The sequence below is a fragment of the Leguminivora glycinivorella genome, chromosome 15 (assembly GCF_023078275.1).
Source record: "Leguminivora glycinivorella isolate SPB_JAAS2020 chromosome 15, LegGlyc_1.1, whole genome shotgun sequence".
Taxonomy (NCBI): Eukaryota; Metazoa; Arthropoda; class Insecta; order Lepidoptera; family Tortricidae; genus Leguminivora; species Leguminivora glycinivorella.
The window spans coordinates 9,009,673-9,022,721 of record NC_062985.1 but is presented as its reverse complement, the minus strand read 5'-3'; the positions used below and the strand labels follow the sequence as shown (position 1 = coordinate 9,022,721).

General features: G+C 39.6%; 1 protein-coding gene across 1 annotated transcript in view; it reads left to right on the top strand.

The window, feature by feature from the left end:
• Nucleotides 1-6,635, top strand: part of LOC125233810 (bumetanide-sensitive sodium-(potassium)-chloride cotransporter-like) — a 63,779-nt gene extending 57,144 nt beyond the window's left edge. Inside the window, exons 13-20 of the mRNA XM_048139940.1 lie at nucleotides 227-438; nucleotides 1,155-1,396; nucleotides 1,647-1,867; nucleotides 2,219-2,385; nucleotides 2,635-2,792; nucleotides 3,212-3,351; nucleotides 3,901-4,034; nucleotides 5,186-6,635. Of these exons, the coding sequence (XP_047995897.1) occupies nucleotides 227-438; nucleotides 1,155-1,396; nucleotides 1,647-1,867; nucleotides 2,219-2,385; nucleotides 2,635-2,792; nucleotides 3,212-3,351; nucleotides 3,901-4,034; nucleotides 5,186-5,299 (1,388 nt within the window). The 3' untranslated portion in view covers nucleotides 5,300-6,635. The remainder of the gene's footprint in view (nucleotides 1-226; nucleotides 439-1,154; nucleotides 1,397-1,646; nucleotides 1,868-2,218; nucleotides 2,386-2,634; nucleotides 2,793-3,211; nucleotides 3,352-3,900; nucleotides 4,035-5,185) is intronic.
• Nucleotides 6,636-13,049: the final 6,414 nt, after the last annotated feature.

Below are 13,049 nucleotides of genomic sequence, written 5' to 3'. Positions count from 1 at the left end.
TCCGCTAGGTATACTCATTGACATTGGCATGTTTATTTTAGGTATACAACTAGGTATATGTACCTAAATATGTATAGTATACTGAACAAAGGTGTAAGTATATACATATAATCCTCTCAAAAACAATAACTATTTATCAAGCAAGGTTGCCTTTAAATGGCTTAAGTCCTGTTTGCTTTTTCTTGTACAACTTGTGCAAACTAATACCTTCGACTACTTATTGCAGATGTAAACTGGGGCAGCAGTACCCAAGCTCAAATGTACAAGACGGCGCTCTCGAGTGCACACAACTTGGCCCGCACCGGGGAGCACGTGAAGAACTACTGGCCGCAGCTGTTGGTGCTGGCTGGTCGGCCTCAGGCTCGCCCGGCGCTCATAGACCTGGGCCATCTCATCACGAAGGCTGGCTCGCTGATGATCGTCGGAGATGTGACCCAGGTTAGTAAATATTATGTAAAAGAGAACTGCCTTCATCAGTTGTTGCTGGTGGTGCTTGGGAGCACGTTAAGAACTACTGGCCACAAGTGATTTCACTAGCTGGCCGACCGCAGGCTCGCCCGGCGCTCATAGACCTGGGCCATCTCATCACGAAGGCTGGCTCGCTGATGATCGTCGGAGATGTGACCCAGGTTAGTCTTATACCTAGTAAATATGTAAAAGAGAACTGCCTTCATCAGTTGTTGCTGGTGGCGGAGCACGTTAAGGCCGACCGCAGGCTCGCCCGGCGGTTATAGACCTGGGCCATCTCATCACGAAGGTTGGATCGCTGATACTCGTCGAAGACGTGACACAGATGAGCCTTATGTCTTACTACTCTTACTAGACACAATTGATTTGAAAATAATTGATTGAATTTTTGATGTAAAAAGAGAACTGCTAGCATCAGTTGCTGACTGGGTGGCAATATAGGTTTTAGCAATAACAAAACGTCCAGGTGTAAGTTGTAGTACATATTTGAATAACAGGCCCCGTAGCCGAATGGCATTTCTCCGACGCGAAACGAAAACGAAACGCCACGAAAGGTAGTCTGGCTCTGTCGCGCCAATACGCAAGAGCGATAGAGATAGATATCTACTAGCGTTTCGTTTCGTGAGCGTTTCGTAAGCGTTTGTGCCATTCGGCTACGCACCCAGAAAGCATTCCAACCTTTTCAGGGCAAGCTATCCTACAAGGAGCGCAGCGCTCGCGCCCGGTCCAACGACGAGTGGCTTCGAGGGCGCAAAATCAAGGCGTTCAGCGCCAGCGTCCACGGGTTCAACTTTGAACAGGGCGCCCGGGCTCTCATACAAGCGGCCGGTGTTGGGCGGCTGTCCCCTAACGTCATGCTTATGGGGTACAAGGCGGACTGGGCTACGGCGCCCGCCAGCGATCTGGAGGCTTACTTCAATGTGCTACAGTAAGTTTTTCTACTGGCAAAAACTCTCTATACAAGAATTAAAAAAACTCCTATCACTCCTTCAGAGAAGTGTCAATCGGAGTGGGTTCTTAGTTTCATTGCATTTGTAAGAGTTATTCATCAAAATATGTAATTTGTACGCTAAAGGCACAATTTCCAAGCGAGTTTATATAACCGTTATGAGAGTTGTCTTTAAGAGTCAAGTTCCTCCACCCCTACCAGATTTACAGAATGCCTATTTATTTTACAGCACAGCCTTCGAGAACCGTCTAGCCGTAGCCATTCTCCGCGTGGCCGGCGGGCTGGACTACGGTCCAGTGACGGCAGAGGATGCGCCGGTCACAGGACTCACGGCGACTTCCAGCGGTAGCGGAGACCTGCGGGTGCGCTCGCCTAATGTCATGATGCACGCTGATTCTGACCTTGACATAAGGGGTGATTCGCAGCCTTCCAGCAGGCATAATCTGCAAAGTAAGCCCTTTAACTGCCTTAAACAAGTTTACTCTGTCATGCTCGGTATAATATAGGCTTGTGACGGTGGACAACGCTCCATGGCCATCGTTTTCTACTAGGTAACCCTTTGAATTTTTGGCAATGACATTGCGCCGCCGCTGCCTTGGTTTGCTTCTAATGTATGGGCCTAGTACACATATAGGTAGTATAGCATGTATAATATAATAAACAAAGCTAAGAGCACACTTCCATACGTATTCAAGCGACCTTCTTTTGACATGTCCAAACCACATCTTAATTATTAGAGCTCAGTCCGAGACTGACATGAACGATAACAATTACTTTAAGGGGTTTAATTTGACATTGCAGGTTTGTTGACGATGACAACTTCGAGATCGTTCACGATTTCGGAGGCAAAAGAGAACGGCAAGAAGAAGCCCATGGACATCCATCGACAAATAGTATATAAGGCGTCCAATGGCGTGGAGCTCTCTAAGGATCAGCTATCACAGATGACCATTTTCCAAAAGAAACAGGTAGACATTTACATTGATTTTAAATCCTAAAATTTTTGAAAGACATCCACACATCAATATCCGCCACGCATAGTTTAAACACACCACATTTGGTTCCTAGTACCTAACTTGGCAAATAACTGATCGGACAATTCGGAATTAACTTATTTCAAGATTTACAAAGATGCAAACATAGAACATTACAATGGATTAATCTTTTTAACAGTCGGAAACCACATAATTGATTGATATGATATTTGCATTTTGCAGGAATCAGGCACTCTGGACGTCTGGTGGCTGTACGACGACGGCGGTCTGACGATCCTGCTGCCTTACATCCTGTCGCAGCGTGCTGCGTGGTCGCACTGCAAGCTGCGTGTGTTCGCGCTCGCCAACCGGCGGCATGAACTGGAATTGGAGGAGAGAAAGTGAGTACAGCGTGTGACCTCTACAGCATGTGACCATTATATAGGTACAGGATCAGACAATATAGCGATGCGCAGCTTCAAATACACGTATCAGGAAGTACAAGACTCTGATACACAGTGACGTGACTCTGTACATTTTTTCCACCCAAGCAATTATTAACAGCATCTTCGAAATGTGTGGGTTTTGCGCACTATTGATCATTTACTTGACATTATCCCATTCATTTGGAGCGGCGACGCGGAGATACTATACACTGTAAAATACTAAATACCCTTCAACGGCTTCAACTATATTACATTTGCCGCTACACCTAGACACGTCACGCCAATGGAAAGGGACCTTATCAGAACTTCTAATTTTTGTTGAATGTTTAGATAACGATTGAAATAAAACAACCTAATAAAATAAATCTTTCCAGTATGGCTAACCTATTATCGAAGTTCCGTATCGACTATTCGTCGCTGACGATGGTGCAGGACATCACCGAAGCTCCGCAGGCGGAGACGAAGAAACTGTTCGACGACCTGGTTGCCAAATTCGCTGACAACACTAATGAAGGTACAGAATTGCAATATTCCTTGTAGTTAGGTAACAACAATTTAACACTTTAAGTTCTCGCGTTTTGTACACATTTTTTTAAGACAACACATGGGTCGAACGCGATAAAATAACATTATTACCTTTTTACCCAACGTTTCGGCCAGGTTGCACTAGCCGTGGTCGCGGAAGACTCAAGAAAAGGAAGGAGAAGGAGGAAAGTAATAATGTTATTTTACCGTGTTCGACCCGTGTGTTGCCTTAAAAAATAACAACAATTTCATTATGACAATTTCTTACACAATCGATCGTGGTTTATACTGCGCACACACATTGAGTAGCAAACAAGCATATGGCTCCCCTGATGATAATGAGTAAGTGTAACTTACAATTCAAAAGGTACATGTGCGATGCCGATCCCAGCACTCCGCAGCGCTTTTGATAGTTTAAATTTTCAAAAAAGAAAAAGTGCCAATCCTTTCGAGATGACAGAGGCACTTAAAATTCACCATACTTATACCGTAGGTAGTTTATCTCTCATCCAATCCAACATTTTTGAAATTGTTTTAGAATCTAAAATAAGCGAGGTGGAACTTCTAACGTTAGCCGAGAAGACTAACCGACAGCTGCGTCTACGAGAGCTACTTCTAGAGAAGTCCAAAGACGCCAACCTGGTGGTTATGTCCCTACCGATGCCTAGGAAGGTTAGTTACATCTTCAGAAATATACTGTGTACGAACCATTACATATACAAATATAAGGTTCGTCTGTGACGGAGAAGAGGTTCTAACACCTAGAGGGGTATACGCTGGTTGAGGAGACTGCAATACGGTTCGATCGAAGAGTATTGAGTAGGTATTGTAGAGAGTTACTGTCAAAGTAAAATGTGTAATCACAGTGCATAGACTGCCATCTCTCGACACAAGCTTAAAACTTGTCAACTTCAGTTTCGACAATTTGGCCCATAGTCTTACCTTGATATGTGTTAAAATGTCAAATATTTTATTAGCGCCATTTAGCCGAGCGTTCCCCAAAGGTGTAACGCCATCTTGGCCACCGTGTCTTTTTCATTATGGTTTTGAGGTACGTTTTTAGGGTTCCGTAGTCAACTAGGAACCCTTATAGTTTCGCCATGTCTGTCTGTCCGTCCGTCCGTCCGTCCGTCCGCGGATAATCTCAGTAACCGTTAGCACTAGAAAGCTGAACTTTGGTACCAATATGTATAAAAATCACGCCAACAAAGTGCAAAAATAAAAAATGGAAAAAAATGTTTTATTAGGGTACCTCCCCCTACATGTAAAGTGGGGGCTGATATTTTTTTTCATTCCAACCCCAACGTGTGATATATTGTTGGATAGGTATTTAAAAATGAATAAGGGTTTACTAAGATCGTTTTTTGATAATATTAATATTTTTGGAAATAATCACTCCTAAAGGAAAAAAAAGGGCGTCCCCCCCCCCTCTAACTTTTGAACCATATGTTTAAAAAATATGAAAAAAATCACAAAAGTAGAACTTTATAAAGACTTTCTAGGAAAATTATTTTGAACTTGATAGGTTCAGTAGTTTTTGAGAAAAATACGGAAAACTACGGAACCCTACACTGAGCGTGGCCCGACACGCTCTTGGCCGGTTTTTTTCTTAGACTTTATCCGTCTATACGAAGTTACATATATGTCTTTGGGTTCGATACAGCATTGTTTTCAAACCGCATGGCCAAACCCCCAATCTTCAAATGGTCCAAATGTGATATGATATATGATATGACCCTTTTTATACCTATCAGATTTACTGTTGGCAGAAACGCTCGTAACTCGATCTTGACTATAAATACAACGAACTTGTTATTTCCCAGGGTTCGGTGTCAGCTCCGCTGTACATGGCGTGGCTGGAGGTGTTGAGCCGCGACCTGCCGCCCATGCTGTTCGTGCGAGGGAACCACACCTCCGTCCTCACCTTCTACTCCTAGGTGTCGAGACTGTCGAGGCACAGACTTTATCCTACTACTCCTAGACGATCGAGGCATCTGAGTTCAAGTCTGCTTGATCCTTCAACTACTTGACGATCAAGGCACAAACTTGATCAACACGGATTTTGGGAAAAACTTAATAATGAACCACGAACCCTTAAACATCTTGGTTGCACAAACCAGGGATTCTAACAAAACGTATAATCTGAGTCTGTCCCGACAATACGGAAGAGCGATAGAGATAACTACGATACGGTAAAGATGCTTCGGAAGACTTATATTGACCCGGGATATAGACCTTTTAAATGTTTATTGAGGTCCCGATATTTCGATTCATTTGCATGCATCATGATCACGGGGGTCTATATCCCGGTCAATATACCTAAGTAATGAAACTAACCGTGAATAATTTAAAACTTTTAATGCATCGGAAGTCACTAGTTTGTGTTTACACTATTGGATGGAGCGTCCGTTATCTATATTATCATCATCGGCCTTCAAGTCTCTAACAGACTATTCAAGCAGTGTCAGGCGGGGCGACAATGTTTTTCGTGGCTATGTATAAGTAAGCCAATACGGGAGCGGCAAACACGACCACAACTTTGGCAAGTGTGGTGCATGAAGAGGTATCGCGTGGGTAACGCTTGGCTCGCTTACTTGCGAGTGCCGCAAACCAAGTATTGTCGTCCATCAAACACCAATTTGCGCGACTTGTAAGGCAAGCGGCAAGCTCTTCCCATTTGTGGACCGGGATGTTGAAGGCGTGCATGTCTCGTTTGGCGCAATCTTTATGACGTAGCATTGGCCGGCCGACGCTTCTCTTGGCATCAGCTATGGCACCAAGCAAGACACGCCGCGGCAAACGAGAAGGTTGCATTGCATTCGATGCACATGCCCCAGACAGCGTAAGCGTCTCTGCTTTAGCAGCGCAAAGAGGCTGGCTATACCTATATGGTTATGTATTTACGTTCCTAGCCTCGCAATCAATTATTTTCTTTATTCAAACTAATAGTAATTTTCATCCGATCCGTTTTAAAAGATTTGATGCTAGCAGAAAACATTAAAATAAATAACTATTTAACCTTAGAACGTTTTCACATTATCCGATCCGATATCGGCTGTAAGAAAGGCTAAGATGGCGGCTTTATTATATAGTATATCGGTCCTACGTCCGATATTGGATCGGGTAATATGAAAACGCTATTATACTTAATACATTAATTACATAATAATTAATACGCTTGTTTCAAAGTACGTTAATTTTTCCTTATTTTTTAAGAAGTACAATAGGTATGCGAATAAACTTATTTATAAGTATTTAATATTAAGTTATATTTGGTTATATTAAGTATTTGTTTTGACTGTAAGTATAAATGTTAAGTGTATCTACTCGCCTACTACTTACTACTTTATAGAAAAATATTTATGCACAAAATTTCATAAAATTTCATTTTTATTTTTAAATGCCGATCCTAAGTACAGTATTTATAAATAACAATGAAACCCTACCTAAGTATTACTAATAAAAAGCAAACTTTCCTACATATTTGTAGTGACTTGTCTCTAAAGTAACAAATTATCAATTGACATGAGATTATTTTCGATGCAAACAGTATTTTCAGCTAGGTAAATAATAATAAATAAATAAAATAACTTACTTTAATTAGTTCATAGATTATTTATTTAAATTTTTAGCTTTATAATGTAAATGACAAAGAAAAGAACCATAAAAAGATTAGCATGTACCTATCTACATATGATTTCATAAACTGACAACGTTGACTTTATTTTATTACTATTTAACTATTTAATAAATATATACTACCTTATAAATGTATTCAAAAAAATACTTTCTGATTTCTGCATAAATTATACTGAACAATAGTTATTTGTTTTACAAGGGGGCAAAGTAGTTGTTTAACCGCACGTGCCAATATTGATACCCGAGCTTAAACGAAGGTTAAACAAACTTTGCCACCGAGTGAAACACAATTTTTTTCACCACACCAACACTATGAAAATATGAACTGTAAAACATCAAAATAAATAAAGTAAGTAGGTACTTCAATTTATTTAACATTATGATTAAAAATCATCATTTATACGTGAATACCAACACCCAGCTTTAGACATCAAGTTAAAATTTGTATGAAATTACTTTGCACTCTTGTGGATAAAATGCAATTTTGCTATCAGTTTTCGAATAGCAAAGAACGTCTTTATCAGTTGGTGCGGTGAAAAATAATTATACGTTATCAATATCATATTTTAAGGACGGTGGTTTAATATCGTATATCGTGATCAAATACCTAGTTTGATAGCAGCTTTAAACGTTTTGTAAGAAACTGTGAACTACCAAAGACTATTAAATAAGTTACATAAATACATACCTACACACAAGCAAGCACGAACAATTTAGAATATTACAAACTCACGTCTTTGAGTCGAATCCACATTTTGCATTTTTTTTTTAATGATAAATGTAAGTAGGTATACAATGTGATTTAAAAGTTAATAAATTAAATATGTTATTAAATAGTTTTAAGTTTTAACGACAATTATGAAAGAGGTAGCTATAGTGTGACAATGTTTTTAATTAAATAAATAATGAGTTTTTTATAAATAATATATCTTGTTATTTGACCGAAAACCAACCTTAAATAAGTTGAATGTCGTTTTAAATAAATAGTGACTTAAAATAAATGGAGGTGTAACAATTTAAGGAGAAGTAGGTAGTGTAAGGAAGGTAAGTTCTCGGGGAATCCCATTAATAAATACCAGCTACTTAAATATTGTGGAACAGCTTACGCAGATCAACCCAAACTAAGCAAAGCTTGAGTAGGTACTATGGATGCTATGCTAGAGAGGTCACTAAAGATGACGATATACACACTTAGAAAACTTCTGTGTTCATTACATAAATAAATGGGATTCGGGACGGAATTCGAACCCAAGACTATCGGCTTAGCAGGCAGGGTCACTAAAGCCTGATATACATTTATATATTTCTGGTCAGGCTATACATTATTCTTTGGTCACACTTTGGTCCACTACCGACTACGACAGATCATTAGAGAGCGGAATTCAGGTAGCGATTTAAATATTAATATGGATTATGCCTCGCAAAATTTATTATTTTTTCTACACACAAAAAAATGTATCGGAACCAAAGACATATGCGTTGCATATGCCAAAGAGTATAATAATAGTGTATTATATTGCATATGCGTAACTCCGTAATACCCGATCAAAGAATATAATACTCACTAGGACTCGATCCTCTTTGATCGGAACATACCTAAAAGTAAAAGCCTTTTTGGTTGCTTTTGAAAAATTATGATAATAATAAATAAGTACCGTATTACAAGTACTTACCTGCGCCAGTTCTCGAAAATGGTCGTGTCACGCTCTATTGGGATCGATCTATTAACACTGACAGGACTATTGTAGCCAATAAGCCTGACATTGTGATAATAGATCGACTGCAACGCTGGGCCGGGCTCGTTGACATCACCATCCCCCATGATGAGAATCTCGTGAAAGCCGAGAAGGACAAGTCCAGTAAGTACCTAGGCTTGGACTTGCTAAGCTCGCGGTTCAATATTGAAATCTTTCGCTTGCTCGGGTATCAATATTGGCACGTGCGGTTAAACAACTACTTTGCCCCCTTGTAAAACAAATAACTATTTCTTTGATCTGAGATCATAGACTTTCAAAACTTGTAATTTTCTCGTCACATATTTAATTATAGGAATACTTACCTACTTTCAAGTTTGACTTCTGTCAAAAAATGTTGTCTTCGCGTCAAAACAAACATCCTTTCCTAGAATTACAAGTTTTCCCCGAGAATAATATATTAAATAAGCACAATAATGTGAAAGAAGAAATTAATAATAAAAACATTGTCTACTTTATAAAGGAAATAATAAATTTGTAATTCAACATGTCTGAAAATCAAAGCGCAGAAGCAAGTTGTGAGTACGGACTCCTGATCACTTCAAATAAATATAAAGTAATATTTACTTATGTAAGTAAGGTAAAATACCCCATAATGGACGGTGATGCCATTATGGACAAAAAAACACAAATCCTTAAAAATAAGTATCGAAAATAAGTTTCTAAAAACTGATGGCTATGTACCATAAACTAGAGTTATAGAGCTGTTTAATTTTGAAGTTTCAATTAATTCGGTTATTTCTGAAGGATTTGGAGACAAGATAAAATTCACCAGTTTACTGAAAAAAATATCAAGACGAATTCTTAGTAATGTTGCTAAGAGAGATGAGTTCATGTATAAAATAATAAAAAAATAACGCACGGTGTAATCTTGAATGCGTTTTACTTACTGCATTAAGCATGAGATAAGGTATAAAACATACTAGTTTCTTGCTCCAAAGATATAAAGAAATGACGTTATTTTGCGAGTGTCCTTACCTAAGTAATACCTATCATGAGACATAATAGTTTGTGTAAATGTGCAGTATGTTTTGAGCACGCCTTTACATTACATTATTGACATAGTATGGTCACCAAAGCAAGCGCGGATCTAGCTGCATGCCCAGGGGGGGGTCACGTGGTAAAGGCCCAGGCCCCAGGGGGGGGGGGGGGGGTCACGTGGTCTATTTGTATGGCCAACCTATCCAGGGGGGCGGTCAAGACCCATGACCCCGCCCCCCTGGATCAGTGCATGCACCGAACTTTTATTTTGTATATGGCTTCAACTGAGAGACGCTTTTACCTCAATCGATCTTACGAGTACATGATGTTTGGTCCGATAATTGCAAGCTTACTTAATTGATAGTCTTTTACAATTGATCTCAGTAATTGGGCGTTTATTGCTCAACACATTTATTTACTAGTTACTACCGTAATTAAATACGAACAGAAACAAGTGTTTTAATTACTTATTGCTTTTTAAATTGTCATGTCCTTAGTAACTAACATTTCTTTATAAAATAAAATTTATTTCATATCCAAAACATACAAACCATCATCCAAATCCACAGCGTAGGTTTCGTCAAACTCGTAGGTACAAAATAGCACCCGCAACAAACTTCGTCCAAACTACATCACTCGATCATAATCCGCCACAGGCTTCGTCAAAAGTGTACATGATAAAATCCGCACAAAAGCTTTGTCCAAAACCCTAGCAATACCTACAACGACATGTGCCCGGTGCAAAAGTCCCAAAAATACTGGCTGCATTTCCACTCTGCACTGCCAACGATATTTGCTGGACCAGGTATAAGCCAGCCCGTATGGACCCCCACCTCGCTCTCTTAACCGCAGCCCCAGGCTTTTAATAAAAGTTTTCGCCTCAGTACACCAGGGGCCACCGGTTTCTACAGCAACCGGGACAAAGTCATACCTACACCGGTTCCAAGTTCGAGTATTTGGAATGCTTCAACTTGGCTGCACTCTCCGCCGCAGCCCCTGCTTTTTGATTAACATCTTAATTACATAATGTTTAATATCACAGAGTCACAACATAAACTACCTATTGATCGTTTGTGCGGCATAAGGGTGCTTTCACACGTATCGCTTTACGCATGAAATTCACACCAGAACCAGAGACGTTTCTTAGGGACAAAGTCATAACCATTATAATTATTCACTGTACTTGTAATTTGTTTCGTGCAATAAAGTGTTTACTACTACTACTACTAGGTACTACCTATTGAGTAGAATATAACCTGAAAAATTAAAATGTAATGTTTTGACGTGTTTAATTACCGGCAGGTATCTATATTTTCACTTATTTTTACCACCGCAAGAAACACGCTTATCAAAAATCACATCGTAATTAAATAGATTGCATCGATGACATCAATGTAGTTGTACAACTTGCTTCAATTATCAGTGTAAACGCACCTTTAGGACCGACCAATGATCGATTGTTCCTCATCCATTATAAGAAGAAACCGTGTATTCTGAAAACACTCATCAACTCTTCATAACAATTACTTTATAAGGGGTCTGGCTACTCTGGCTACACGAGGCTGGCTACAATGACTTATATATTAGTTCGCAAGGATATGGCATATGGGGAAAAACATAGAAACACAGCGGTGTCAGTAACAACGCTGTAGGTACAGCGTGATGGCCAAAAAAATTGCGTAGTACCTATTGGTGCAAGAGCCAATACGCGTGATGCGTAGATACTCATCAGTCAATCGCATTGTAGCGTTCAACCATGGCGCATCAAATGAGAATTATGTTTATATACTTTACTTGGCTGGCGCGCTAACTCAAAATGAGTTTTGGCCACAGATGTCATATATACCATACATCAAGCAAACGTATCTACGTGTCAAATGAACTCAGTGAAATCCACTGAGTTGTACGTCGCAGCTTGCAGCTTTCGGGCGTCAATTTTTGTAAGTTGAAGTCAACAAAAACATTTAAAATGCCTCGTTACGTGATATTTAATTGCAACAACACAAAAATTATGAACACTCAAGGGCCTGAATTTAAAATAACAGGCAAGTAAGAACTTCAGTACAAAATCTGACAGGTTCGGCCTTCATATACAAATAGATGAACTTGTTTCTTCTACCTAAATCTAATTCTGTGGTTTTGGCCTCCAACACAGGAGCATGCCACTTTGCTCGGTCTTCAGCGGTAGCGCGCCTACTTTCGCCAACGCCGAGCTCACGGAGAGGTCCTCCACTATAGGTCCATTATAGGAAACAGAATGGCATACTTAGTTAGTTTTCTTAAATTCTATTTTTTTCTTAAAAAACCCTACACCTGCGATAGATGTTACTTCAATTATTGATGTTGAGAAACGGGCTTTACAATTAACTCACAGTCTCACACTAAGTAAATGTCAAAACTATGACATGTCAATCGCATATCGAACACACAAAGTCCGTTTCTTAACAGCAATTGATGTAACATCTATCGCAGGTGTATGGTGTTTTTCAGAAAAAAGTTACGAATTTAAAAAAATCGGCCAAGTGCGAGTTGTACTGCGTTGCGTTGTAACACTTGTAATGGTTCCGTGCACCACAAGAAAGGGCTTAAGCGCCTCCTTTTTTGAAGGCACGTAAGTCATTTTTGCGAATAATCGATATTTTGAACAATGTCTAAAAAAACGAAACGGAAATGTAGTTCTGTTTTTCTTTTTTGAGGTACGGAACCCTAAAAACTAACTGTGCTATCCTGTTTCCTAACCCATGCCCATGGCATTTTAAGAATTTGGGACCCCCCCCCCCCCCAATGAGCGTAAGTCGTTAACAAAAATTAACTCACTGTCAGTTTTGTGACGATAATTAAGCATGAAATTTCTATAAAATATTGTTTTTCTGTTAATTACATAAACTTTGATCGATAATCTATATTCAAAATGTGAAAATAGTAAAATTTTAGACAGATTTTATGCTTAATTGTCGTCAAAAACTGACAGAGAGATAATTTTTGTTAACAATTTACGCTAATTGGGGTGTCCCAAATTCTGAAAATGCCCCTATACTGGACCTAACTATATGCCGAAGATAACGGAATTCAATAAACACACGGTGTATAAATCCTTGTCCTTACTTTAGAGATCTTAGGCGTCTGCCGCCTGAAGCCGCCATGCGGCGCCTCGAGGCAGTTGTGTCGTGTTCTGAGCAAGTGTACTCGTCGTTAATTACAAACGGCTAATTCGAATGAATCGAATCGGTTGACGTTACGTTCGGTACGTGTCCGAGTTGCCGGAAATGGAAGTAAAACTGCTAAATCAGAACGTGACGCGCGAGAGTTCGAG